Here is a 25,573-nt window from a genome sequence, read left to right as displayed (position 1 = left end):
GTGGGCGGAAGAGCTTGTTTGTGTTTTGGTTCTGAGGGGAAGTTGCGAGAAGAAAGAAAGAAAAGGAGGAGACGTGACGGGAGTGTTGAAATCATTCTTCTTGGTACCTCTAACACCACCAACACCACCACCATAGTGTCCCGGGCTCCGTGTGTGTGTAAATACTACACCAGTGGTATTTAAAGTTCACAACCTCGTCTGTCTCTCAGGTAACAACTGGACTTCACATGAATCGACAAGTTTCCAGCTGGCTGGAGCTCACAACGTTAGCCAGCTAGCCTCCAAGCTAATGCCAGCTAATGTGTGATAGCTATGAGGAGATGCAGAAACACAGGCCTTTGTCACGCATTACAGGCTGTTCCTCTTCTAGTGTTGATGTGGTGCCATCAGTAAAAGCTCAGTAATGTCTGCGTAGAGAGCAATCTGGATGCTTGTTGTTGACTTTGTGATGGCTAACAGCTAAACGGGAGGAATCAGGTCAGTGGGTGGGATGCTAACAGAGCTAGCATGCTAACGTCACAGTGTTTGTTTTTGATGGCCCTTTAAATAACTTTAAATATCTATAAACATAAATACATATCTCAGATTTAAACGCATAGGTATTCGTGTACGGCAGTAATACTGTAAAAATATTACACTTTTGAATCAATGAGCAATGAAATGTCAGATTGTTTACCACTTACACACCAAAACACTGACAATAACCTGATATATAGATATATATAGATACATATATCTATATATATATAGATATATACAGCATTACAAAGACTATTAGCTCTTTATTTTTATGCAACTTGGTTAGCTGTCGTTTTAATGTGCTATTAATGTGATATTAATATGCTACTCTTAATATGGCAATATTTGCACTATCTTGTTTATATCATGTATATTTAAGTTTATAGCTTATTTTATATATTTGTATAATTTCTATTTATTTATTCTTATTTTATTCTAACGTTTTTAATCTATTTTTCTGTTATTATACTGTTTTATATTTGCACTATCTGTTTATATCAGGTATATTTTAGTTTATAGCTCATTTTGTTTATTGTGTATTGGTAGCATTTCTATTTATTTATTCTTATTTTATTCTAACGTTTTTAATCTATTCTTTTGTTATTATACTGTTTAACTTGCACCAACAAAACCAAAGCAAATTCCTTTAGTGTATACCGCTTACACCTGGCAATAAACACCTGATTCTGGTTCTGGTTCTGGTTGGGAAGCTAAATAACATTACTGGTCAGTTTAAAAGACTATGGTTTGGCTAACAGCATGTATGCTATATAGCTAGACAACAAAAACAATTAGGGGAAATGGCGTCCCACTCTTAAATCAAAACACATTGGTACAGCTGACATGAGCAAGTGTGTTTACAGTCAACTAGTCTAATGTTTTATGAGCATTGCAGTGCTTAGTGTTTGTTGACAGTCTTTAGTCTGAGTCCACGCAGTTACTGGATTCACGCAGCAGTTTCTTATGGATGTTTTGTTTTCTTCTTGCTTGCCTGTGTTTTAAAATATTGAATGTTCTTGGTTAATGTAAATGTCTGACCTAACTACCTCAGGACTGACCTCACTAGTCACTTTTATGGGCTTTGCCTCCCAGGCAGGGAATGAAATTAGCACCTGCCAGCCTGACAAATACAGGGTACATGTTGGTGCTGTGGCAGGTAAGAATTTGTTTCATAGCTTCAAAAAAAGTGAGACTCTAGATCAGGGGTCAGCAACCTTTACCATCAAAAGAGCCATTTAAGGAAAGAAAAAAAAATGTCTGGAGCCACAAAAAATCTGATCATTGTGATGAAGGTAACACAGTTTATAGTATATAGTATATAAGTCTTATGCATTGAGGGCCCAACTGCAAATGTACTACGGACTATTAGGGCCACATTAAGGGAAAAAACATCTGAGATTTACAGAATAAAGTCATAATATTACGAGAAAAAAGTCGTAACTTCAAGAGAAAAAAAGTCGTAATATTACGAGAATAAAGTCATAACTTTAGACAACAAAAACAATTTGGAAAATGGCGTCCCACTCTAAAATCAAAACAGATACATTGGTACAGCTGACATGAGCAAATGTGTTTACAGTCAACTAACGACAGTCAAGTATTTTTATGAGCATTGCCGTGCACAACGTTTGTTGACAGTCCCTGTCTCTAGTCTGAGTCCACGCAGTTACTGTATTCACGCAGCACTTTTCTTGTGGATGTTTTCTTCTTGCTTGCTTGCTTGTGTTTTAAAAGATTTATTTGTCAAATGTTCTTGGTTAATATAAATGTCTGACCAAACTACTAGTGATGGGAATTCTGGCTCTTCATCATTTGGCTCAGCTCACCAAGAAGAGCCGGCTCTCTCAGCTCCCAAACGGCTCTTTGTTTTACCACTTCTGCCTATTATTTGTATGTGGGCACCTATATCACTTAAATTATTCAATATAATTATACTAAACCTTATAATTTCCAGAATACCATAATTTTACATGCTGCTTCTTTTCTGACTGTCACTCATCTTTTCTGCTATTTGCGCACCGCACTCCTCTCTCTCTTTCTCTCATCCTGTCCCTCCCGCTCTGTACCTGTAGACCACGCGGAGAGGATCGTCCTATCATTCTGCCTTGAATTAAGTAAAGAAAACAGCTCTCGGACGGGAGCCAGCTCTTATCGTTCACTTAAAAGAGCCGTCTCTTTGAACCGGCTCGTTCGCGACCAACACATCACTGTTAACTACCTCGGGTCCGACCTCACTAGTGACTTTTATGGGCTTTCCCTCCCAAGCAGGGAATGAAATTAGCACCTGCCACCTGCCAAATACAGGGTATATGTTGGCTGTGGCAGGTAAGAATTTCAGGTCACCTGCCACTAGGGCTGACATAATATCAGATTTTCGCAACACAATTATTGTGGCCAATATAATTCATGATAACAATATTATTGCGATATCTATAGAATATTTCAATCAAATTCATCTTTAACTCTTTTATGGCAATTTAATTACACTCAAAATACAAGTGTAGGGAGATGGACAGAATCTGTAACCAAAACTATATATATATATATATATATATATATATATAAAATGATTTAAGAGACTCTGAATTATTTATACAATATTATCATAGTGTATTATTAACATGATATCAATATTTCATTTTTAAATATCACAGTTATCGTCAATAATAATCGTAATCGTCAGAGAACGATATCAGCAGAAATGTCACCAATATGCTTTATAAAGGTTGTTTTTTTTGCATTAGAGAGTATATTGACATCTGTATTTTTGTTACTAAGCATAATATATGTCTCCTGGATAAGGGAGTTGGTGGGGATGCATGGTGAAGTCATAAATAGACCTTTTTGTGGTCTATTCCACAGGACAAATTCTCCCTGCATATCGGACATAGACTGTGATTATCTCCTGACAACATCCATCTGTTGTATACGAATTAGTCAGCAGTTCAATCCTAAATAAGTTACTAAGCAATGCATGAATGCATGGCATGAATGCATGGCATGTAGAGGTTCTTGCGGTTGTGAGACGCTCACGTAATGTGGGTGGGTGAAACTTTTGTGAAAACTCGTGAAACTACCGTGGTACTTGACAAAGCTTCCTTTGATTGATGTTACTGTATGTGGTTGTGGTGGTATTTCTTCGCCTCTTTCATAATGTCATTCGTAAAGGCAAGGAATGCCTACTTGTGTTTGTAACTGTAGAAAAGCTGCATCAATGATGACACAATTATATGAGGGCTTTGCAAGTTTGAATTGCTTTCAGCATAGAATTGGCTGTATTTAAATGACTTGAAAATAATTTTACATACAAATTTATTTTTTTATAACTTAAAGACAAGGAAGGAAATGATTGCATACATTGTAAGTAAATGTTGATAATATTTTAATTTATTCAATGCATCATTTTAATGCAAACTTATTTATTGCTTTCAAAGGTGAAATTCACAACTTTACAGACATTTGCATAGGCAGTGCCCAAAGTGTCATAGCCTGCTGTTTAAAATGAACGATGTAAAGAAGTGTGTGATACTACTGGGCTCAAGCTTGAATTGGACATGTGAAAGTAGAGGTGTGAAATGCATCACTTTCACTGTACTGGCTTTGTTTGGAGTGGACATGATTGGCATTTAGGACAGGTGGGAGCAGACAAGACTATCCAAATTCATTGGTAACAAAATAGAGAGCGTCTCAAACTACAGTGATGGGGCTAGCTAATGTTTCTTATGATACTCCACTACATAGATATATCAGAAAAATAGGAATTAAAGACTTGACCAATGATCACTGAATCTGAACTGATCAGATTTATAGTAATAATGTGTATAAAGTAGGGCCTCCATATTAATTACTTCCATTAGTTCTATGAGTCTATTTATTGGTCTAGCTTTTTGTATGATTGTAAACATTGATTTTTTGACAAGGTTGTTCTTGGCGTTGGAGATACTACTCTATATTGGCAAATTACACATGTACACTAATTTGTTAAACTGCATTAGAAGGACTAATGTTTGCAATCTGTTCTCCCAATATTCTTCAGAATTCTTGAAATGCCTAATATCACATGTTCATTCAGACAAGCCAGTCAAAAGGTTACGGCTTAGACTTGTATATTGTACAGTTTGAGTAACATAGTCTGCACCCTGTTCACTCACACTGAAGTAGATCAGTCTCACTACTTTTTTCAGTGTTCTAAGTTTTTAAGGCATTTTATACATGTCAGCTTTTGGCAGATCAAGTCCTATATATCTGATCCCTTTTGAATAAAACCATGATTAACTGCTTGCACAAAATATTTTTTTCCACACTTTCCATAGTAATACTGTATTTCTCTCACAAGTGCGTCATATGAGAAACCAAATATTTAGTTAGCACGTAGAGAGTCCCTCATCCTATCAAAGCAAAGGAACAAAAAGTAGCTTATTTGAGTAACTTGACAAAATAATAAATGTCAGCTGTAGACACTGCTGCTATTAGTATTTTGGTATCACTTCAATGTTGTCAGTGTTTGAGAAAATTGCACTGTTATAAAATGTTGGAGCATACTGTATTTCCCTCAATGTAAGCAGATATGTTTTGTTCTGTTTATTTGGAGGAAAATTCAACGCATGTTCATTACTCGTTCATAGACAGTAAACCTATTTCTTCTCTTGCTTCTTGCAGCAGAAGTCCTGATAGTGAGGTTTGGCACACAGCAGGACACCGGGGGATCTGACTAGGTCATGGCCAATCGGGGAGGAGCTACGAGACCCAATGGACCCAATGCAGGGAACAAGATCTGTCAGTTTAAGCTGGTGCTGTTGGGGGAGTCAGCCGTTGGGAAGTCCAGCTTAGTGCTCCGCTTCGTCAAGGGTCAATTCCATGAATTCCAGGAGAGCACGATAGGAGGTGAGTTCCATATCAACAAACCAGGCTAATTCTCATGAGCTGCCAGTTGGTTGTTACCCAATTATGTGTGATTCAGGGCAGGTGCACTTCAGCACGACAGCGCCTTCAAATATAATTCTCAAAGCTCTGAAATGAAAGGAATTTGGAGAAGTTTAGCATTTTATTTTGTCCTCAGAATCATTGCCACATTTGTAAAGTAGCTCTTGAATTGAGTTACAAACACCATCTGTATCTTTTCCACTTAAACCTGCAGTAGGCAGAATGTTTTTGGCATCATTGGGCAAAAATTCCATAATAACCTTTCAGGTATATTGTAATGCAAGTGTTCTGAGAGAAAACTAGACTTCTGCACCTCCTCCTCGCTCTGTTTTCCGGCTTTAAAAAAAATCTAGCCTGTGAAGGGAGACTTTGACCAATCACGGATCATTTCAGAGAGAGAGAGAGTGTTCCTATTGGCCGTTTACAGGGGGCAGCTGTCAATCACTCACAAGCTCCAATCAAACTGTCAAACTAGGCAGCGCTGATCAAATATGAATCAATATTCTGTTACTGTAATGCCTATTTCTCTCCTCAGATGTTCTAAGAAACATCTTGTAGTGTTCTGTTTAGCTGTAAAATGAGAAAGTTTGCTCCGGCTGGTGGGCGGTTGGTATTTCCTCAACTGATTTCAACATGGCTGCCGGGGCACAAACGTTCTCATTTTACAGCTAAACAGTACACTACAAGATGTTTCTGAAAACATTTGAGGCGAGAAATAGGCATTACAGTAACAGAATATTGATTCATATTTGATCAGCGCTGCCTAGTTTGACCGTTTGATCAGAGTTCACAAGTGATTGACAGCTGCTCAGAGACGGCAGGCTCCAGCTCGGCTCTGATTGGTTGTTTTCCTCCGGTCTGAGATCTTGCAGATGCCATTAGGAGCACCGGAGGACACAGAGGCACATGATTTTTTTTTTTTTTAAATTACCTGTCTCATGCACTATTGTCAGGATATAGTGACTGTTTAATAAAATTAACTTTTTTGAACCATATTTGCTCCATTTCTACCCAATGCAGCATGAAGCTGAAATTTAATTCTACAATGTGTTTATCTCACTTACTGAAAAAAAAAAATGAAGGTGTCTCATATATTTATGACCCGTATTGTTTACATGGCATTATAAAATGTATTGTGTGTAAATATTTATTATCTAATGCTGACTCACCTTATTCTTTCCTTTCAGCTGCCTTCCTCACCCAGACGGTGTGTCTAGATGATACAACAGTGAAGTTTGAAATCTGGGACACTGCAGGTCAGGAGCGTTACCACAGTTTGGCACCCATGTATTACAGAGGAGCACAGGCCGCCATCGTGGTCTACGACATCACAAACGAGGCACGTTCACTCACTCCTGACTAAGCTCTTCATTCAATTTCCCGACATCTTACTCTCACTTAACGTTGTACAGATGCTCATTACCATAATCATGCCCTCAGGTCAGATTACTTCAGAAGTGTACAACAAGTTGAAGTTCAGATACAGCTGGTATCCTATATGAAAATGTCTGATTTTGAAAGGAAATATCTTTTTAAATTACTGATCGTATGAAGGTATTGACAGATCTCACTATTTTTTTCTATTTGTAGGAGTCCTTTGCACGGGCAAAGAACTGGGTGAAGGAGCTGCAAAGACAAGCCAGCCCTAATATAGTCATCGCTCTGTCAGGCAACAAGGCTGACCTAGCCAACAAGAGAGCTGTCGACTTCCAGGTCAGAGCAAACAAACAAACCTTGACACTTTTGTTTTGTATTTCTTGGGAATACTGATCTACTACTTCTCATGGCTATCTTATATTTGTCTCGGCTTTGTTTTATGTTCCATTAGTCTTCCCTGCCAGTACTTGCAGTCTCAGTACCACATCTAATTGTCGTTTGTTGTCCCTGAATGCATGCATGTGTGAGGCAATATTGAAGACTCATTGTGTTTACGTCTTGTTGACAGGATGCCCAGTCCTACGCAGATGACAACAGCTTACTTTTCATGGAGACATCGGCCAAGACCTCTATGAACGTGAATGAGATATTTATGGCTATTGGTGGGTAATTATTTTATTCACTTTATTCAAAGATTTTTTCCAGTGCATTTGTAGAGTGGTACAGATAGACACTGTATATGCTGGGATGCAAACAATTCGCTTTTCGGCAAATGCCGCTTTTTTCCCGTCAATTTGCATGACTTGTGTGAATCGTCCAGATCGGAAAAGGTTTGTTTAAGAATTGCATTGATTGCACAGACGGGACATCCTCAGTAGACAGGCTTCTTCGAAAAAACACCGGTAGCAGCGACTTGACGATTGCGCAGTAAGCGTTTATTTTATAAATGATTTAATTTAAAGCCAATACATAGGCTAGATAAGACATGGGATTAAAAACATGTTCCCCCTTAAAATAACCTTGTTTTTCCTCCTTGTGGCATGTCTTGATGAATTTTACAGTGAAATGTCAATAACTATATAATAATTAAGGTTTAATGATTCTTAATTACTAATGTTCTGATCAGTCAGGAATAGGTGTGGTTTTATGTATTAATAGCTATTTACAGACTGTGGGCTAAAATGCATAAGAAACCTAAATCTCCTTCACAATAATTCACTACATGTTTACAACCAGGTAGGCAAACTCATTAAAATATACAATAATTAGAATAGAATAGAATTCCTTTATTGTCATTGTACAAAATACAATGAAATTAAAAAGCAATCCTGACAGTGCATACACACCACATCAAACTATATACTTGTATTTGCTTGACCTATAAAAACAGTACAATTTTTTATGTTTGCTGAGTTGTATTGGCTCTATATACTAGTAATAAATAAATTCGGGAATACATATGTACAAATGAATAAACTAAGGTGCAGCTGGAATATAAACATCTGTAGTTCTATACAAAAGGAGCAGTTGAAATGTAAAAATGTGAAACTATAGAAAAACATCTGTGCAGTGTACAATATATACAGACAAAATAGCTGTAACTGTAAGATCAGTGTATACTTCCTGAGTTAAGGACATTTGCTTTTTTCTGTTGGCTGACTATTAAATCACTAGTAGTTAAAGTCTAGATGAAAAGAAAAATGCTGTTTTAACTCTTTTAGATCACATCCCTGGTCATATTGTGCACCTATTTAACAATATATGCAAAAAAATTAAAAAAAATCCATGTCTTTGTATTTTTATATCAAAATCCATCAAATTTTCTTCCTGTAAAACAAAATTAGAATAGAAAAAAATTGAATTTCCTATTTATTTAATGTAGCATAGGCCTTCGTCACATGATTATATGATATTGATATTGTCTTGTTTTCCGACTTTGGGTAGCTCTCTCTTTTTTCACCGTACATGTGTTTGCATCCCTGTATATACATAGATAGGCAAATTGGTTAATCATAATGATAATGTACAGCGAGCCGGTCATTATTGTAAAATAAACCCCAACAGGGGCAAAGCGGAGGGGTCTCTCATCGCCCTGAAGGGGTTTATTTCACAACAATGACCCGCTAGCTGTACATTATCCTGCTTATTACACGGCTACTTACTTAAGAAATCAATAATTTCCCACAAAAATGGTCCGACATTAGAACTGCGTCCACAGCAACGGTCTGTTATACATAGCAACGGTCTGCTATAAAGAAATAACAGACCAAAGAACGCTGTGATTGACCAATCAGAATTGAGTATTCAACAAAGCCGTGTAATAAATTCAGTTATTTCATTTGTAACTTCTGCACCCAGCAAAATGAAAAGTTTCTTTTATTGTTGTTGTGTGTTTTGTTTATTTTTCCCTTCAGCAAAGAGATTGCCGAAGAGTGATCCACAGCCTCCAGGACCCAACAGCGGGCGGAACCGGGGGGTGGACCTGACGGAAGCCGCCCAGCCAGCCAAGGCTCCGTGCTGCAGTAACTAACGTGAAGAACGCCTTCCCTCCAACCAACCTGTTAGAGCAGTAACTAATGCGGCCGATGCGCTGAATGCCACCGCAGTTACTAATGCAATGTGTTGTACTCTTATCTCCAATTCTCTGATCTGCAAAACAAGAAAAGACATCCTGTGCCCCAACCCCGCCCCCTTCTTTTTGCAGTAACGAAGTCAATGCCATTACACTGATCTCTCCACATGGCTCCGTCTCTTTTCCTCCATTGTGGTTCTGCTGCTACCTGGTTAAGCCTCCTAACCATTCTTTCCTACTTTTCTGCCATCCAGCTTGTTACATCTATCAGTTATTATTGATAGAATCTATCAGTTATTATTGATAGATTAACGATAGCAGATGAGCAGATATTAGAGACATAAATGCATCCCTGCCTTCCATCATCTTCCTTCCAATGTGTAGATAGGAGTTTCATATAGAGGAAGTGGTTACTTCCTTTTTTTGTGGGATAGCTTAAGACTTTACTACTGCATTTCTAATACCAGTATTCTGTTTTTGTTCAGTTCAGTTTTTTTTTAATAATTTCTTTCTTCTTTTTTTTGATAATTTTGTTACTTATTATTTGCTATAATTTTCTCAAAATTATGGATGCACAAACTGTATACTTACACGGCCTAAAATAGAAAAAAAAACATTTTGCCTGCAGTAGCACAGAAAAAAATGTCTATTAGAGAAGAGGAGGCGTATTGTTGTGAATCTGAGAAAGACGAGAGAGAGAAAAACAGGGACCCTAAGCTCCACACCTCTTTCTTGTCACTTGGACCCTTTTATCTTAAAGTTTAAAACCATTTGTGGGGTGTCGTCTCTTTAGACCCTCTCGCTCTGACTTCCTCTGCCTGCCCACACTAGTGTACATTCTCTAAGGCTCCATTCTAGGGCCATGCCTGCTTCTAGCTGTCCCTAGTGGCATTGTGCAATGTTTCACAGTATTTACTCTGTGACTTGAGTGTCTGCAAGGACCAGTGCAGCACAGCAAACCTCCCTGTTCAACCCAGCTTTCTCCACAACAAGGCGCAGCGGCCTCTGAGGTACACACCAGTGTCACCACTTTTCCACCTCCTGATGTCCTTTTCACAAATCTTGTGTAGACCATCTGTTTGTGGTTATACTTGGGTCTCTTGGTTTCTGTCTTTGGGTGATTTAGTTTTTAAGCAGATTACCTTTTTCCATTGTGTTAATGTTGCTGGACCGCTTCTGGGTTTTGCATCTGGTAATAAGCGATGGCGATGGTGATGGTGATGGTAGTATGAGTTGGGAGTTGCAATATGTAAAGGCTGCTGCATGATCACCTTTGAATCATAATTATTTGTCATCTTCTCTTGTTTAGGAAGTGCTTTAGACACAGTCGTGTGTCAGTGTGTACAAACTGGGCCTGGGCTGGCTGGCTGGTGACAGATTTTATCCATAGACTCACTCACACGTGCCCATTTATGTGTGTGTGTGTCTGTGTGTGTGTGTTTGAACACACATTTGCACATGAACACACACATTACATTGACTTCTTCCCTCTGAACTCTGTCAGACCCAAACATAATTGTACATAAGCACACACACACACACACACAGTCTGTTACACTTCTCCCTCACTTATGTTGAGCACACACTTTTTTCCCCATCTCACCCCCCACTAAACATTGTTACACACAGCGACACACACACACACACACACACACACATATATACATATACATATACATACATGTGGTCGATAACTCTTTTTACAGGTCTTACTCATGCCTTGCACTAATGATGCTCATGAATATATCTTGTCATAATTACAGCCAGTGTGATATAAATATATATATAAATATAAATATATAAATAATATACTGTAAATAGGGTGTTGCAGTGTAGTCTACCTTTTTTCGATTTACCAGTGACAGGACTAATGCTTGCTCGGGAGTTGTCTAGATAATCAAAAAAAACTGTACAGTTGGCAGAAAAAAAACAGCTACAATCTGGGTTTGGAGTTTTGTTGCTGTTCCTTTTTTTTCACACAAATTGTTAAATTCTAATCAGTGGTGGCCTTTATAAATGTATGTAGTGTTATTAACAAAAAAAATGAAATTGCATTTATTTAGTTGTCTGTCTTGTATCTTTTTTCTCAAAAGAAAAAAAATAATATCCAAAAATTTTGGTTTCTATTTTTTAACATTATCTCTTTCTTGCATTTCACTAATTCTTTTGTAGTGGATTACTTGTCCAGTACTCCTCCGTGTAAGTACACCCGAACTTCCAGAAACGCTGGTTGTAAAAGCTCCAGAGGAGTCGAGACACAATACAAAACAGTTTGATGAATTAACCGACTGTCTGCCCCTCCGCTCCATAACATCTCAGTAACCTTGTGACAACATTGTAGGAACAGTGTAACAACTATCAGCTGGCACGATGGTGATTCATGAATAAATGAATTAACACATAATAAGGATGTAAATTGTATGTTTTTTGCCGTGAACACTTAATTGCAGCCGAAAACATTTAAATGCAAGCATTTTACAGTACTGTTATGTAATGACCAAATAAATACTGAAATAAATTTGATCATTTATTATTGTAATCAGGCTGCGTGTATGTATGTGTGTGTGCGTGGACCTCACACAGATCGTGACAGCTTTTCTTGAGTTTGATTATTATAGGCGCGCTTGGTGGATCTTGTTGGGTCTCTAAACTATGGTGTACGGTCTAAGACCTGCTCTATATATAAAGCGTCTTGAGATAACTTCTGTTGTGATTTGACGCTATATAAAAATAACTTGAATTGTATAGGTTATGACTGCAGTTTTATTCTGTATTTGAAAAATATTTTTTGGTCATCTCTGACCTTTTAACCTGACCAATCATCTGAATTTGATTAGATGCCATGATTTATTTCCTTCAGGGGGTTTAACTTGTTCTTATATGAACAAAAAAATATATATATTTCTACTTACAATTGTAATGCAGCCTATAAAAAATTGGGTATTAGTATTAATTCCACTAATTCCCATATGTTGCATAATTCACTAGTCATTGTGTGCCAATTGTCTGAATTTGATTAGATGCCTTGAATTATTTCCTTTAGAGGTTTTAACAGCTTGTTCTTATATGAAAAAAATATATATTTCCATATTTTTTTTACATACAATTGTAATGCAGCCTAGAAAAATATTGGGTATTAGCATTAATTCCACTAATTCCTATATGTTGCATAATTCACTAGTCATTGTGTGCTCAGACATGGCTCTGCATGGTAATCCACATTTTTTTTTCTATTCCCCATTTGACCTTGAAATTTTGCTACAAATGGTTGCATTTCGTGACCTCTCCTCTCTCTGAATTGTAGTGGATTTGGCCTATCCCATTTGAGTCCCCTAGCGGAGGAAAATGGGCCTACAAGTGAGAAACAGAAAATAAGGATGAGCGCCATGTCTGATCCTCCGCTGGTGGAATAAGAGAGCGGACGGCAGAGCGAATATTACCCGGGGCCGGGGGCTCCCCGTCGGGGTTCCGTGGTGTGGTGTGAATCATGGCCGACAGCGCCGGGATCCAGCAAGGTTCTCCGGCCATCGGAGCAGCGGGCCTGGTTCCGGCCGCTCCTGGAGCCGCGGGGACGGAGGGCTCTGGCGCCGCTGGAGGATCCGCACGTATCGCCGTGAAGAAGGCGCAACTCCGCTCTTCACCTCGGCCGAAGAAACTGGAAAAACTCGGAGTGTATTCATCCTGCAAAGTATGCTTTTGCAGACTTTTTTTTTTTTTGAACACAGCGGTTTTTATTCCTTTATGAGTCGTATTTCCTGGGCTCGGTTGCAATAGTTTAACAAAATGCAAGCGCAGCAAAGGAAGCCATTGCCGCACTTCATTTTTTTTTTCATCTTGCATGCACGAAGCAATTATTGAGAGAGAGATATTTATAACCCGAGTTAATGAAAGCGTTATTGCTGCAGGACTCTTTATCAGCGACCTGCAGGCAGTCTGCTGGATGTACAATGTTACTATGTTTGTGTCTAGCTGGGAGGTCGGTGAACGTAAACATTGGCTTGGCGGTGATACTTGGGAGTAGCTGTGTTGTGTGCACAACCAGGGCTGCATCCTACAGTGTGCTCGGTCTGAGGCTGATGATACAGTGTCCCCGTGCCGTCTGACAACGCACGGTGCTACACAGAGAGGCTTTTATTGGTTTTATGCAGTATATCATCCGCAGAGAGGGTCGGGGTCTTTGTTTTGACAGGGTGACAGCTGCTGGAGGGGCGGAGTTTGTTGTTGTTTCAAGGCGCATGCGCAGTGCTGCAGCTCCAGCTGACGCTGACAGGCCTCCTCCTCACCACCACACCTCCTGATGATTCTGTAACCTACTAAATCAGTCACAACAAATCTGCATTCATCTGAGCAGCATTATCAAGTTTCAGAATAGATGTATAATGCTATGTATATTAAACTTATACATTACTAGAAAAAATGTTAGTGCCCAGTAGGAGTAGTCCATACTGTTTACTTTTTATAGGCACTGATTAAAAAGCAGATAAAGTATATGAGTCACTGATAACAGCAACTCCGTCTGTCAGTAATGAAGCACCATAACCAACTTCCCTGACGCTGACAGGCCTCCTCCACCACCACCACACCTCCTGATACTGTAACCTACTAAATCAGTCACAACAAATCTGCTGCATTCATCTGAGCAGCATTATCAAGTTTTAAAAATAGATTTATAATGCTATGTTTATTAAACTTATGCATTACTTAAAAAAATGTTAGTGCCCGGAGTATAGTCCATACTGTTTACTTTTTAGGCAACTGATTAAAAAACAGATAAAGTATAGGAGTGACTGATAACAGCAACACCGCCTGTCAGTGATGAAGCACCATAACCAACTTTACAAATAATTAACAAATTTCACACCCTGAAGAAGGCTGTTTGTGCCGCTACGCGTGGGTTGTTACCCAATCTTACATGTACCTGCATTGTTTTTAGCATTTCATCATGAAATAGCCAATTGAATAAAGGCTTTTTATATTTTTTGCCAGAAGAGTGCCTTGGACTCCCCCCCTTTTTTTAACCTTTGTGTACCCCACCAAAGAGCACCTTCATCACACTGATTTGAACTTCCGGGCACTCTGGACTTTTTCCCTTTTTTAACAAATTTCAATTTGAGAAAGAAATTCATCTACGCTGAATTAGGGATGCACCGATGCAACTTTTTCAGTCAAGATACCGATAGCGATACCTGGGCTTTTGGGTATCGACTGATACCGAGTATACCGTATCCGTTACCAGTGTTTAATTAATAAGCTGTATACCTCGCTGTGTGGAAGTGACTGGGAATCATTCTTTTATATGCAAGGCAACATAAGGCTTGACTTAAACATTGCTTTCTTAACTTTTGAAAACAAAATGTAACAAATAAATACATAGATATAATTTATTAAATTGTTATTTATTAAAATAAGAAATCGTACATCAAAGACTTAAAAAAAAAACTTGCAACAAGTTGGTCAAAACTTAAACGGGAATTAAAAATTCAGTATATAATGTATATAGTTTATAAACAGAGAATTGAATTTAATGGATCGGCCCCATTGTCACCGATACCCGATCCAGCTATTTGAGTCAGTATCGGCCCGGTATCCGATCCGGTATCGGTATCGCTGTATACTTAGTCATATGTTTCACAGATTAAATAGGCGGTTAATTTTATATAAAGTGAGTTTACCCTCATCTGTATTCCTGCTTGTACTAATTTAAACTGTGTTTTTTCCTATAGGCTGAGGGAGCCTGTAAGTGTAACGGCTGGAAAAGTCAGAACCCGCCTCCTACACCCCCACGAACTGACCAGCAGTCCAGCACAGTCAACCTGCAGGAGCCTTGCCGGAGCTGCTCTCACACCTTGGGTAAGTCTAGGAAAGAAGCTACAGCTGAAAATACTACTAAACAGCACAAAGAATGGAATATACCATTTTAACGTTTAATCTTTCCTCTCTAGGTGATCATGTGACCCATCTAGAAAATGTTTCCGAGGAGGAAATGAACAGACTTCTAGGTATTGTCCTGGATGTGGAGTATCTCTACACATGTGTTCACAAAGAGGAGGATGCTGACACTAAACAGGTCTACTTTTCCCTCTTCAAAGTAAGCCTCCACTTTTTACAATCGAAATATACAAACACAGGATTTCACCACTGGCATTGTGTACAAGTGAACATTTTTCTGCTTATTTTTCAGCTGTTGAGGAAATCCATCCTACAGATGGGTAAACCGACGTTAGAAGCACAGGAGAGTCCTCCATTTGAAAAACCCGGCATCGAGCAGGTAATCACACGTCTACCAGCTGCAATACATTCAACACAAATTGTTTCAGTGTGCCCGCGTTCCCATTTATTTATTTTCTCTTTTCCAAACAGGGAGTGAACAATTTTGTCCAGTACAAATTCAGCCACCTGCCATCTAAGGAACGTCAAACCATCATGGAGCTGGCCAAGATGTTCCTCAACCAGATCAACTACTGGCAGCTGGAGACGCCCTCCCAGAGACGCCAGAGGGTTCTCAATGATGATGCAGCTGGATACAAAGCCAACTACACCAGGTAGCAGCACTGCCAGATATCCTGTTAACATGCTTCCCACCTGTTTACACAGTTGTAGTTATTTATGTGTGGTGTGCTTCTTTCAGATGGCTTTGCTACTGCAACGTGCCTCAGTTCTGCGACAGTCTGCCCCGGTACGAGACCACTCAGATCTTCGGCCGGACGCTGTTGCGGTCAGTGTTCACTGTGATGAGGAAGCAACTGCTGGAGCAAGCCAGACAGGAAAAGGACAAGCTGCCACCTGAGAAACGCACACTCATTCTCACACACTTTCCCAAGTAAGAAAAACATTTGTATAGAAAGGGATATACCACGAACTTAATTATATCTTCAGACTAACATGTAATTAGCCACACAGCAGAGACGTTACTCATGCACTAAAGACGCATGCACATTCTCAGTATCAAAGCACACAGTACACAAAGGCATGATTGCTTCCCTTTGTTTAATATAGTAAAGTTGTGGTTGTTCTGTTTTCTTTTGCTCAGGTTCCTGTCTATGCTGGAGGAGGAGGTGTACAGCCATAGCTCTCCGATCTGGAGCCAAGACTTCTTGGCAGGAGCACCAGGAGGGCAGATACCTATCCACACAGGTAACACACACCCTCACAGACACACCCTTCAGGCTGACTTTAGACAGCGTAAGAAATGACATAATGTCATAAATAATGATAATAAAAATTAGGGCTGTCAAAATGAACACGATAATAACGCGTTAACGCAAATTTGTTTTAACGCCACTAATTTCTTTAACGTATTAACGCAATCAATCTTTCGCAGGTTGTAGCCAGCTCTGTTTTAAAGCTAAAATTCTGGCATGGGCATTTTCAAAGGGGCCTCTTCACCTCTGACCTCCAAATATGTGAATGAAAATGGGTTCTATGGGTACCCACGAGTCTCCCTTTTACAGACATGCCCATTTTATGATAATAACATGCAGTTTGGGGCAAGTCATAGTCAAGTCAGCACACTAACCAGTGACGACTGTTGTTGCCTGTTGGGCTGCAGTTTGCCATGTTATGATTTGAGCATATTTTTAATGCTAAATGCAGTACCTGTGAGGGTTTCTGGACAATATTTGTCATTGTTTTGTGTTGACAAATCTCCCTTTAAGATACATTTGGAACAGAATAAAAAATGTGTGATTAACTTGCGATTAATCACAATTAACTATTTTTAATCGATTGACAGCCCTACTATGAACATGTTCTTACAGTATTAATGTCCTCTCTGTTGCTCTGTAGTCATCAGTGCGCCGCCTGTGGCCCGGCCGCTCTACTACAGCACCAGTCCTGTGTCAGTGGACCCATCATCCACCTGCGGCAGTGTCAGTCCTGCCAGGAAAACAGCTTCTGTACTGGAGCCAAACCCAGGTATTACAATGAAACCTGTAATTACTCAAAAGGTTACAATGATTCTACGTTATTAAATAACATCTCATAGTAAACAGTGAGAACCAGGGGAAAGTTAGCCTTGTATTTACATTTAAATTATGTGTTAATGGGCCTCATGCAGCAACATTCTCTTAAATGTTTTGTAGATTTTCTTTGAATTTTCTGTTAAGAGAAAAAAAAAAAGAGCAGTCAACTCCGGACGCAACAAATGTTCTTAACCATCCAAACCTGCTCTTACCCAGGTGTACTGAATGATGAATCCAACTTGATCATAAACTGGAGGCCTGTGGCCGGTTATTTATTATTAGTATATGTAACGCCCCTAAGCACTATATAAGGGCAGAAGTTGTGCCGTGTGCAAGTACTCTGGCACATGCCCAAGAATTGGAACGATGCAACCAAAGAAAGGCCGTAAGAAGGAACTTCAGTAGTAGTGACACTGTTAAACAAACTTTGATTTGCAGAACGTCAGTACTGGCATTACAGGAAAATCAAAAACCTGGAAGGCAAAAGCCTCAAAGAGCAGCATGTAAGCCATTCAGAAGCCATCCATCATCTAAATTTGTATTCATATGATATTCATGTGTTTTTTTATGTTCCTCAAATTTGAAACGCGTGTTTCCTTGCGTTTGGACAATTTGTGGACTGTGAAACCAATTTTTTTTCTTATCTTGGTAATAGGCGTCAAATGTTCTCTTACCTAAGAGAAGAACATAAATAAGAAAACATTGATGATGACTCGTAGAAATCAATGGGTACCAACAAAATAAGAAAAACGTGGATTTGAATAAAAAATTTGAGGGAATTTGTTCTTATATGGCTCCCTGCATGAGGCCCATCGTGGCTTTTTTACCTGAGCCTCCGTAGCTTACAAAGCTTAGCTTCACTGTCTCCATCTGACTACTTTAGCTCTATTAATTGCCTCAAAGAAATCTTGTTTTAAAATTGAATGTACCAAAAGTGCAGCTAACACATTTCCTCAAAAACCTATTTGAATGTTGGCCTTAAAGCTGTATCAAGAAACAGAAGTGATAAACACCCCAGAATTGCTCCTAACATACTGACAGTCAGTTTTGCCATCATGCATCTATAGGCAACAACTGGAGATGAACCCATAGTGAGCTAACATTAAATGCTGGGTAACTTCTTGTTTGGATTTAGATACACTACTCAAGTTCTGAGGTGTAAAAGAGATGAAGATAAGATAAAACAATATTTATCCAGAGGGAAATTGCTGTGCAGCAGTTGCAGTACAAAGTCGGTAGAGTGCAAATATAAAAGATAACTACCATCCTCTGCATTCATGCGTTAACACAGTTGGAGAAAAGCGTAAACCCTCAGAGCCTCTCCCCCATGAGGAAAACAAGAGACCCAGGGTGGTGGGTGACATCCCCATGGAGCTCATCAACGAGGTCATGGCAACCATCACCGACCCCGCCGCCATTCCAGAGGTAACCAGTTCCAATCGACTTACAGTCGATTATTTATTGACAAGTAAGATCCAAGGTAAGATCCAAGATAATTTCATAGTGATGTGCAGCAGTGAGGAGTGGTGATGATGATAATGTATATCAAGACCACTGATAGAGACAATGATGATAGGAACAAAGGTGACCATCGTTATTTTATACCTTCCTTCCTTTGCAGACCAGTCTGCTGTCAGCTCACTCTGCACGTGATGAAGCTGCCCGTCTAGAGGAGCGCCGGGGGGTGATTGAATTCCACGTCATCGGTAACTCCCTAAACCAGAAGCCCAATAAGAGGATCTTGATGTGGCTCGTCGGCCTCCAGAATGTGTTCTCTCACCAGCTGCCCCGCATGCCTAAGGAGTACATCACGCGACTCGTCTTTGATCCGTGAGTGCAATCGTACTTTATCAATGTAGGAAAATGTAGGAGGTACATTCTGACTAGAATTGTTTGTTTGTTTTTTGACAGAAAGCACAAGACGCTGTCACTTATCAAAGATGGCCGTGTGATCGGAGGGATCTGCTTTCGGATGTTTCCATCGCAGGGCTTCACGGAGATCGTCTTTTGTGCCGTCACCTCCAACGAACAAGTCAAGGTGAGAGCACTTCCTGTTTGTCATTTTGGTGAATTAATGCTGTCTGATTGGTCAATTCTGAGCTTTGCCTCTTTTTTTTTCGCTGTGCTGTTGTAGGGTTATGGGACTCATTTAATGAACCACCTGAAGGAATATCACATAAAGCACGAAATCCTCAACTTTCTCACTTATGCTGATGAGTACGCCATCGGCTACTTCAAGAAACAGGTAACATGCTATGTCCATTAAAGTGCATGCTACATGCTTGTAATACTGTGGTTACTTTGGTCACATGATGCAATATTCTCTGTCATTCTTCTCTCCTGAACCTTTTTACAATGTATACATAAAACCCTTTACATGACCTGCAAAAACAAAGGAACCATTTAAATTAAGATATTGTATTGAACATTGCTATTTTTGATACTGCTGCAATCAGCCTTGGCTCTTGTTTTACGCTACTGACACATTTCTACAAGTAGAATTGCTACCAATTGGCAGCATTTGTACTGTTTTTCACTTATTTTTACTTTTCTTTTTTTGGTCTTGAAAGTCTCATCATCAATGAGATGTTTTTTAAGTGGGCTCATTTTTGTAGTGGCAAAAAAAGTGTACATACAGCTGCAAGAAAACAGAAATCTCCTCCCTCTCAGGGTTTCTCAAAGGACATCAAGGTTCCTAAGGCCAAATATGTGGGCTACATCAAGGACTATGAAGGAGCCACACTCATGGGCTGTGAACTCAACCCCAGCATTCCCTACACAGAGTTTTCTGTCATTATCAAGAAGCAGAAGGAGGTTTGTGTGTTTTTGCATTTAAATACCTTGAAATACCTCCTTTTGTATTTTTGTACTTGCACTCACTATCTTTTAAACTCTTTGTCTCCCTCAGATCATCAAGAAGTTGATAGAGAGGAAGCAGGCTCAGATCAGAAAAGTCTATCCGGGGCTTTCCTGTTTTAAGGAAGGAGTTCGGCAAATTCCCATTGAGAGCATTCCTGGCATACGTACGTTACTTACAATATTGACGTTACAGTATGCGGTTCGTCTTTCTCTTACACGATCTTGCATTTGTATTTAAAGGAACAGTGTGTAACATTTAGTTAGATTAGAATGAGCCCTTCATATGTTCATAGGGAGCCTGTCCTCTTCACGAAGTCCGCCATGTTTCTACAGTAGCCCAGAACGGACAAACCAAACTCTGGCTCTAGAGAAAGCCTTTCGCGTTTATACATTACCTGAAGTCCACCGTAGTTCTCCGACATGCTTGAAAGTGTAAAACCATGGTACCGCCAGCCACCGTCTGACTTCCGTTGCTCCTAAAGTAGTGTTATTATGCTAAGGATAGCCTCTGAGGGAGGCGAACGGCGTTACCACGGTTTTGCACTCGGCGGCTCACGTTACCGCAGTCTTGAAAAGGGAGGAGTGAGCATAGGGGTATTCAGTTGGTTGCAATCTGCAACCACACCACCAGATGCTGCCAAATACTACACACTGTCCATCCATCCATCATCTGTAACCGCTCATCCTATTCAGGGTCGCTGACACATAGAGACGGACAACCATTCACGCTCCCATTCACACCTACGGGCAATTTAGAGTCAACAATTAACCTAACCTGCATGTCTTTGGACTGTGGGAGGAAGCCGGAGAACCCGGAGAAAACCCACGCTAACAAAAAAACAGATATATGAGCATATGAGACTGCTGATTGACGCTGCATCTCTAGCTGTTACTTAAGGAAGCGCTTGGTTTATGCAGCAGAAAGGCATATTATAAACGTCAATATCGCAGTCGATCATGTTCATTTAATTGTGGGAAGCCAAAAAATCGTGATCGCAATTAATATTCGATTCATTGTGCAGCCCTACTGTGAGGCAGCTGTGCTAACCACTGCACCACCGTGCAGCCCTTCATGGAACAGTATAGTGTGATATATGAGGTTAACTTTAGTTTCTTTATATCAACAGGTGAAACTGGCTGGAAGCCTATAGGCAAAGGGTAAGTGTGAATCTAATGTACAAGATTTGAGCTGCAACTATTAATCGATTAGTTGTCAACTATTAAATTAATCACCAGCTATTTTGATAATTGATTAATCGATTTGAGTAATAAAAAAGAAAAAGTCCAAATTCTCTGATTCCAGCTTGTTAAATGATTTCAAACTTGATATTTTCTGTTACTTATTGTACTTCAGGAAGGAACTGAAGGACCCAGATCAATTGTACAGCACTCTGAAGACCATCCTCACACACGTGAAGGTGAGGGTTAGACACACACATACACATGCAGTGTTCCTTTAACACAAACACACACTTTATTCTTACCAGACTGGTTTTTATGTCTCAGAGTCACCAGAATGCCTGGCCTTTCATGGAGCCAGTGAAGAAAACAGAGGCACCTGGGTACTACCAAGTCATTCGCTTCCCCATGGGTATGTATACAGTATATAAGAGGATTTAGGATTTAATAGGCAGACCTAATTATTTATGCAACAATGAATGATAAGATTACTACTGAGGAGCCAGACATTGCAGATGATGTTCAAGGACACATCAGCAGTGCAGATGCATGCTGGGATTGAGGCAGTGTCTTATCTGGCTGAAGGTTGGTCTCCATAAGAGGTAGTGCTCAACATTTTTCAGTCTGCACTTGTAGTTTGAATTTTTAGATTTAGCAGTTTCAGTGCAGATCTTTTGGAATAAATACTTGTCTCCAAACATCACATTTAGCACATTCCAGTGGTTTTCACTTACAGTATAATTGCTTCTAGGGCTGTCAACGTTAACACGATAATAACTGTTAAAAAATAATTTTAACGCCACTAATATCTTTAACACATTAACGCAATCCATATTTCGGAAGTTGTACCGCTCTCAGTTTTAAAGCTAGAGTGAAAATAGTGGCATCATATGAAACTAGAAAACCTAAGGAATCCATTCGTACTAATGACATCATACTAGCTTGTCGAGAAGGAGGATAAATAACGCTCCAAACTTATGAAAAACTGGCATGGCCATTTGCTAAGGGATCCCTTGACCTCTGACCTCAAGATATGTGAATGAAAATGGGTTCTATGGGTACCCACGAGTCTCCCCTTTACAGACATGCCCACTTTATGATAATCACATGCAGTTTGGGGCAAGTCATAGCCAAGTCAGCACACTGACACACTGACAGCTGTTGTTGCCTGTTGGGCTTGAGTTTGCCATGTTATGCTGTTAGCATATTTTTTATGCTAAATGCAGTACCTGTGAGGGTTTCCTGACAATATTTATCATTGTTTTGTGATGTTAATGGATTTCCAATAATAAATATATACATACATTTGCATAAAACAAGCATATTTGTCCACTCCCATGTTGATAAGAGTATTAAATACTCGACAAATCTCCCATTAAGGTACATTTTGAAGAGATAAATGTGCGATTAATTTGCGATTAATCACAGTTAACTATGGACAATAATGTGGTTAATAGCGATTAACTATTTTAATCGATTGACAGCCCTAATTGCTACCCAAGTGGTATTAAATGAAGAATGAAGTGTGTCCTTTGTGCATAAAGAGAAGAGCTCTAGGTTTGGTAGCGTACGCCGACAGTCAAAAATTCAAAAGCAGTATAAAATATAGACTTCCCATTTTTTCTCCTCACAGACCTTAAGACGATGAGTGAGCGTCTGAAGAGCAGGTACTACACGACACGCAAGTTGTTCATGGCTGACATGCAGCGCATCTTCACCAACTGCCGTGAATACAACCCTCCAGAGAGCGAGTACTACAAATGTGCCAACTTACTGGAAAAATTCTTCTACACCAAGATCAAAGAAGCAGGACTCATCGAGAAGTAGAAGAGCGGTAGAAGAAGAAGAAGTTTCTCCCCACCTTAACAAAAGAAGAGACTATGAATGGTTAAGGTTAAGTTGTGGGTGATGCAAAAGACAGCTACGTATGTGCATGGAGAAGTTAAGAAAAGGACTACTGATTCTGGAGCGGTTAGGTTTCAGAAACACATATCTTAATGTAAAAGGTGCAAACGGGTCTCAGATGAGCACTCTTTTGATGTTTGATGCATGCCGGCCCAGATCCTGAATCAGTAGCTCAGACTGATATTAACACTGAAAGATAGGCCACAAGGGAAGGCCTCATTGAAAGCCTGCGACACTGTTGCTGACATTAAGCAAAAGATGCATTGTGTCTTCATATTTCATCACGTATCCCAAAGTCCCATGAAAAACAGAACAGTGGAAGATGTAATAATACTACATATTACCCAGGGCTGAAAGCTTCCGTAATTATTTTTGTGTTAGACGCTGAAACGCAACACAGAATGACAGCTGATTGGAGATTCACCATACACCTTACTTTGTCTCCCTCCATCCCTTCTCTCCTTTCTTTTCATACTTCCCCCCCCCCCGGCCTTTTTGAGTGTCTGCCTCATCCTCTCAGTTGACTCAGGTAGAGTTGTCAAGAGCAGTAACCACATCTACATTGTATTAAGTCATTACACAAGTGTTACCTGTGAGAAACGTGACTGAGAGTTCAGGTTTTCCTGTCCATTTAACTTCGTTCCTGTGAGCGTGCACGGCGTTAATGAGGTCAAAGTTAGTCTGTGATGAGTTCATCCTGCCAAAAGAGGAATACATACTTTAAATATGTACAGATTTTAATTATTTTAAAGCACTTATACCCACTGTATATTTTAAATGTGTACATAACATATATTTTCTGTTTCAAAATAAAAAAAAAATTCATTTCTTTTCCCAATAAGCCACATAGGGCAGTTTGACTATCAAAATGCACTTTTATTTTTCCAGGTATTGGTTAACATAAATAACAGCATCTTCTTTTGTTCTTTACAGAATTTGTTTTACATATAAATTACCGCTTTTGACTAAGGACTAATTGAATTATCTAGAGTTTATTCTTATTTATGTTCTGTAATTTAAAAGAATTATGCTTAAGACAAGGTCTTAATTTATTCTTTCTTATTTTTGTCCTGCAGATGGAGATTGATAACTTTATACTTTGGAGATAAATGAAAAGATTGTGCAATACTATGTAGTTTTGCTGTTTTGTAAAAAGGTGTTTGTACTTTTCAAACTTTAGGAAAAAAATACATTTTGTAATATGTCTGGAAAATTATTTCATGCTCTTTGTACAACTGGTTTTAATGACATAGTATTAGCCTATTTTATAGACTGAATAAAACAGAAGTGAGGCTAATTTAGTGTCTGTAGTTTTTCAACTCAAGGATGTCAAAGGTTTTCCTAGTCTATTGCCCCTTTTCATGGAGTAGACCGTTGACCGCAGTTCACTAGAGTCTCCTGTCCTGGGCTTTCCTATCCAGCTGTTTCCATGTCCGCCCGCTCTGCTTGATGTCAGTCTTGAGGTCCCTTTGCCAAGTGTTCTTGAGACGGTCTCTCTTTCTTGTGCGTTGAGGACTCCATCTCAGGGCTTGCCTGGTGATGCTGTCTTTGGGTTTCCAGAGTGTGTGGCCGATCCATCCCCATCTTCTTCTCCTGATCTCCTCTTCCACAGGTTGTTGGTCCTTTCTCTGCCAGAAACCATTGTTGCTGATGATATCTGACCAGTGGATGCTCAAGATTCGCCTCAGGCAGCTGTTGATGAGTGTTTGTACTTTTGTTGTTGTGATCTTGGTTATCCTCTACATCTCTGATCCGTATAGGCTTAATATTAGAGCTGAAGAGTCTGAGCTTTGTCCGCTGGCTGGTTTCTTTGGAGCTCCAAATGTTCATCAGCTGGATGAATGAATTTTTCGACATGCTATACTATGACTATTTTCATGAAATTTTTCGACATACTATACTGTGACTTTTTTATGACATTTTTCAACTTACCATACTATGACTTTTCTTGTGAAATTTTTCGACATATTATATTTTGACTTTTTTTTCATGACATTTTTCGACATACTATACTGCGACTTTTTTATGACATTTTTCGACTTACTATACAATTACTTTTTTCATGACATTTTTCGACATGCTATACTGAGACTTTTTTTTCATGAAATTTTTCAACATACTATACTATGACTATTTTTTCATGAAATTTTTCAACATGCTATGCTTTGATTTTTTTTTCATGGGGTTTTTCGACATGCTATGCTTTGATTTTTCTTATGAAATTTTTCGACATACTATATTACGACTTTTTTTTCATTACATTTTTCAACATACTATA

General features: G+C 39.2%; 2 protein-coding genes across 5 annotated transcripts; both read left to right on the top strand.

Moving 5' to 3' along the window:
- Positions 1-11,909, top strand: rab5aa (RAB5A, member RAS oncogene family, a). Of its 4 annotated transcripts, XR_005210226.1 has the most exons (7): positions 3-209; positions 5,179-5,403; positions 6,630-6,781; positions 7,033-7,155; positions 7,388-7,481; positions 9,234-10,938; positions 11,021-11,909. XR_005210226.1 is itself a non-coding variant. In XM_037794318.1 (6 exons), exons 2-6 carry the CDS (start codon positions 5,238-5,240, stop codon positions 9,347-9,349), a joined length of 651 nt encoding a protein of 216 aa, XP_037650246.1. In that variant the 5' UTR covers positions 1-151; positions 5,179-5,237; the 3' UTR covers positions 9,350-11,909. The 4 variants fall into 4 exon arrangements, 3 of the variants coding, with proteins under 3 accessions (XP_037650246.1, XP_037650245.1, XP_037650244.1); XM_037794318.1 differs by having other exon boundaries at positions 1-151; positions 9,234-11,909; XM_037794317.1 differs by having other exon boundaries at positions 1-209; positions 5,182-5,403; positions 9,234-11,909.
- An 810-nt stretch (positions 11,910-12,719) lies between these two features.
- On the top strand, positions 12,720-24,592 carry kat2b (K(lysine) acetyltransferase 2B). The gene is made up of 18 exons (XM_037794315.1): positions 12,720-13,079; positions 15,115-15,241; positions 15,334-15,479; positions 15,573-15,659; positions 15,752-15,933; positions 16,020-16,211; positions 16,422-16,525; positions 17,177-17,305; positions 18,644-18,777; positions 18,974-19,182; positions 19,264-19,390; positions 19,487-19,597; positions 20,023-20,166; positions 20,261-20,375; positions 21,339-21,369; positions 21,566-21,629; positions 21,718-21,802; positions 23,024-24,592. Exons 1-18 carry the CDS (start codon positions 12,879-12,881, stop codon positions 23,215-23,217), a joined length of 2,382 nt encoding a protein of 793 aa, XP_037650243.1. The 5' UTR covers positions 12,720-12,878; the 3' UTR covers positions 23,218-24,592.
- Positions 24,593-25,573: the final 981 nt, after the last annotated feature.

Source organism: Sebastes umbrosus, chromosome 15, assembly GCF_015220745.1.
Source record: "Sebastes umbrosus isolate fSebUmb1 chromosome 15, fSebUmb1.pri, whole genome shotgun sequence".
NCBI lineage: Eukaryota > Metazoa > Chordata > Actinopteri > Perciformes > Sebastidae > Sebastes > Sebastes umbrosus.
Note: the sequence above shows the minus strand (reverse complement) of the source record. Positions and strands in the feature narration are given on the sequence as shown.

Excerpts from the sequence above, each read along its gene's own strand:
- rab5aa (XM_037794318.1), top strand. The coding sequence starts at position 5,238 with ATGGCCAATCGGGGAGGAGCTACGAGACCCAATGGACCCAATGCAGGG. Across the intron at positions 5,404-6,629 it reads CCAGGAGAGCACGATAGGAG|CTGCCTTCCTCACCCAGACG; the intron begins GTGAGTTCCATA and ends CTTTCCTTTCAG. Across the intron at positions 7,156-7,387 it reads AGAGAGCTGTCGACTTCCAG|GATGCCCAGTCCTACGCAGA; the intron begins GTCAGAGCAAAC and ends TCTTGTTGACAG.
- kat2b (XM_037794315.1), top strand. The coding sequence starts at position 12,879 with ATGGCCGACAGCGCCGGGATCCAGCAAGGTTCTCCGGCCATCGGAGCA. Across the intron at positions 15,242-15,333 it reads GAGCTGCTCTCACACCTTGG|GTGATCATGTGACCCATCTA; the intron begins GTAAGTCTAGGA and ends TTTCCTCTCTAG. Across the intron at positions 19,183-19,263 it reads ACGCGACTCGTCTTTGATCC|AAAGCACAAGACGCTGTCAC; the intron begins GTGAGTGCAATC and ends GTTTTTTGACAG.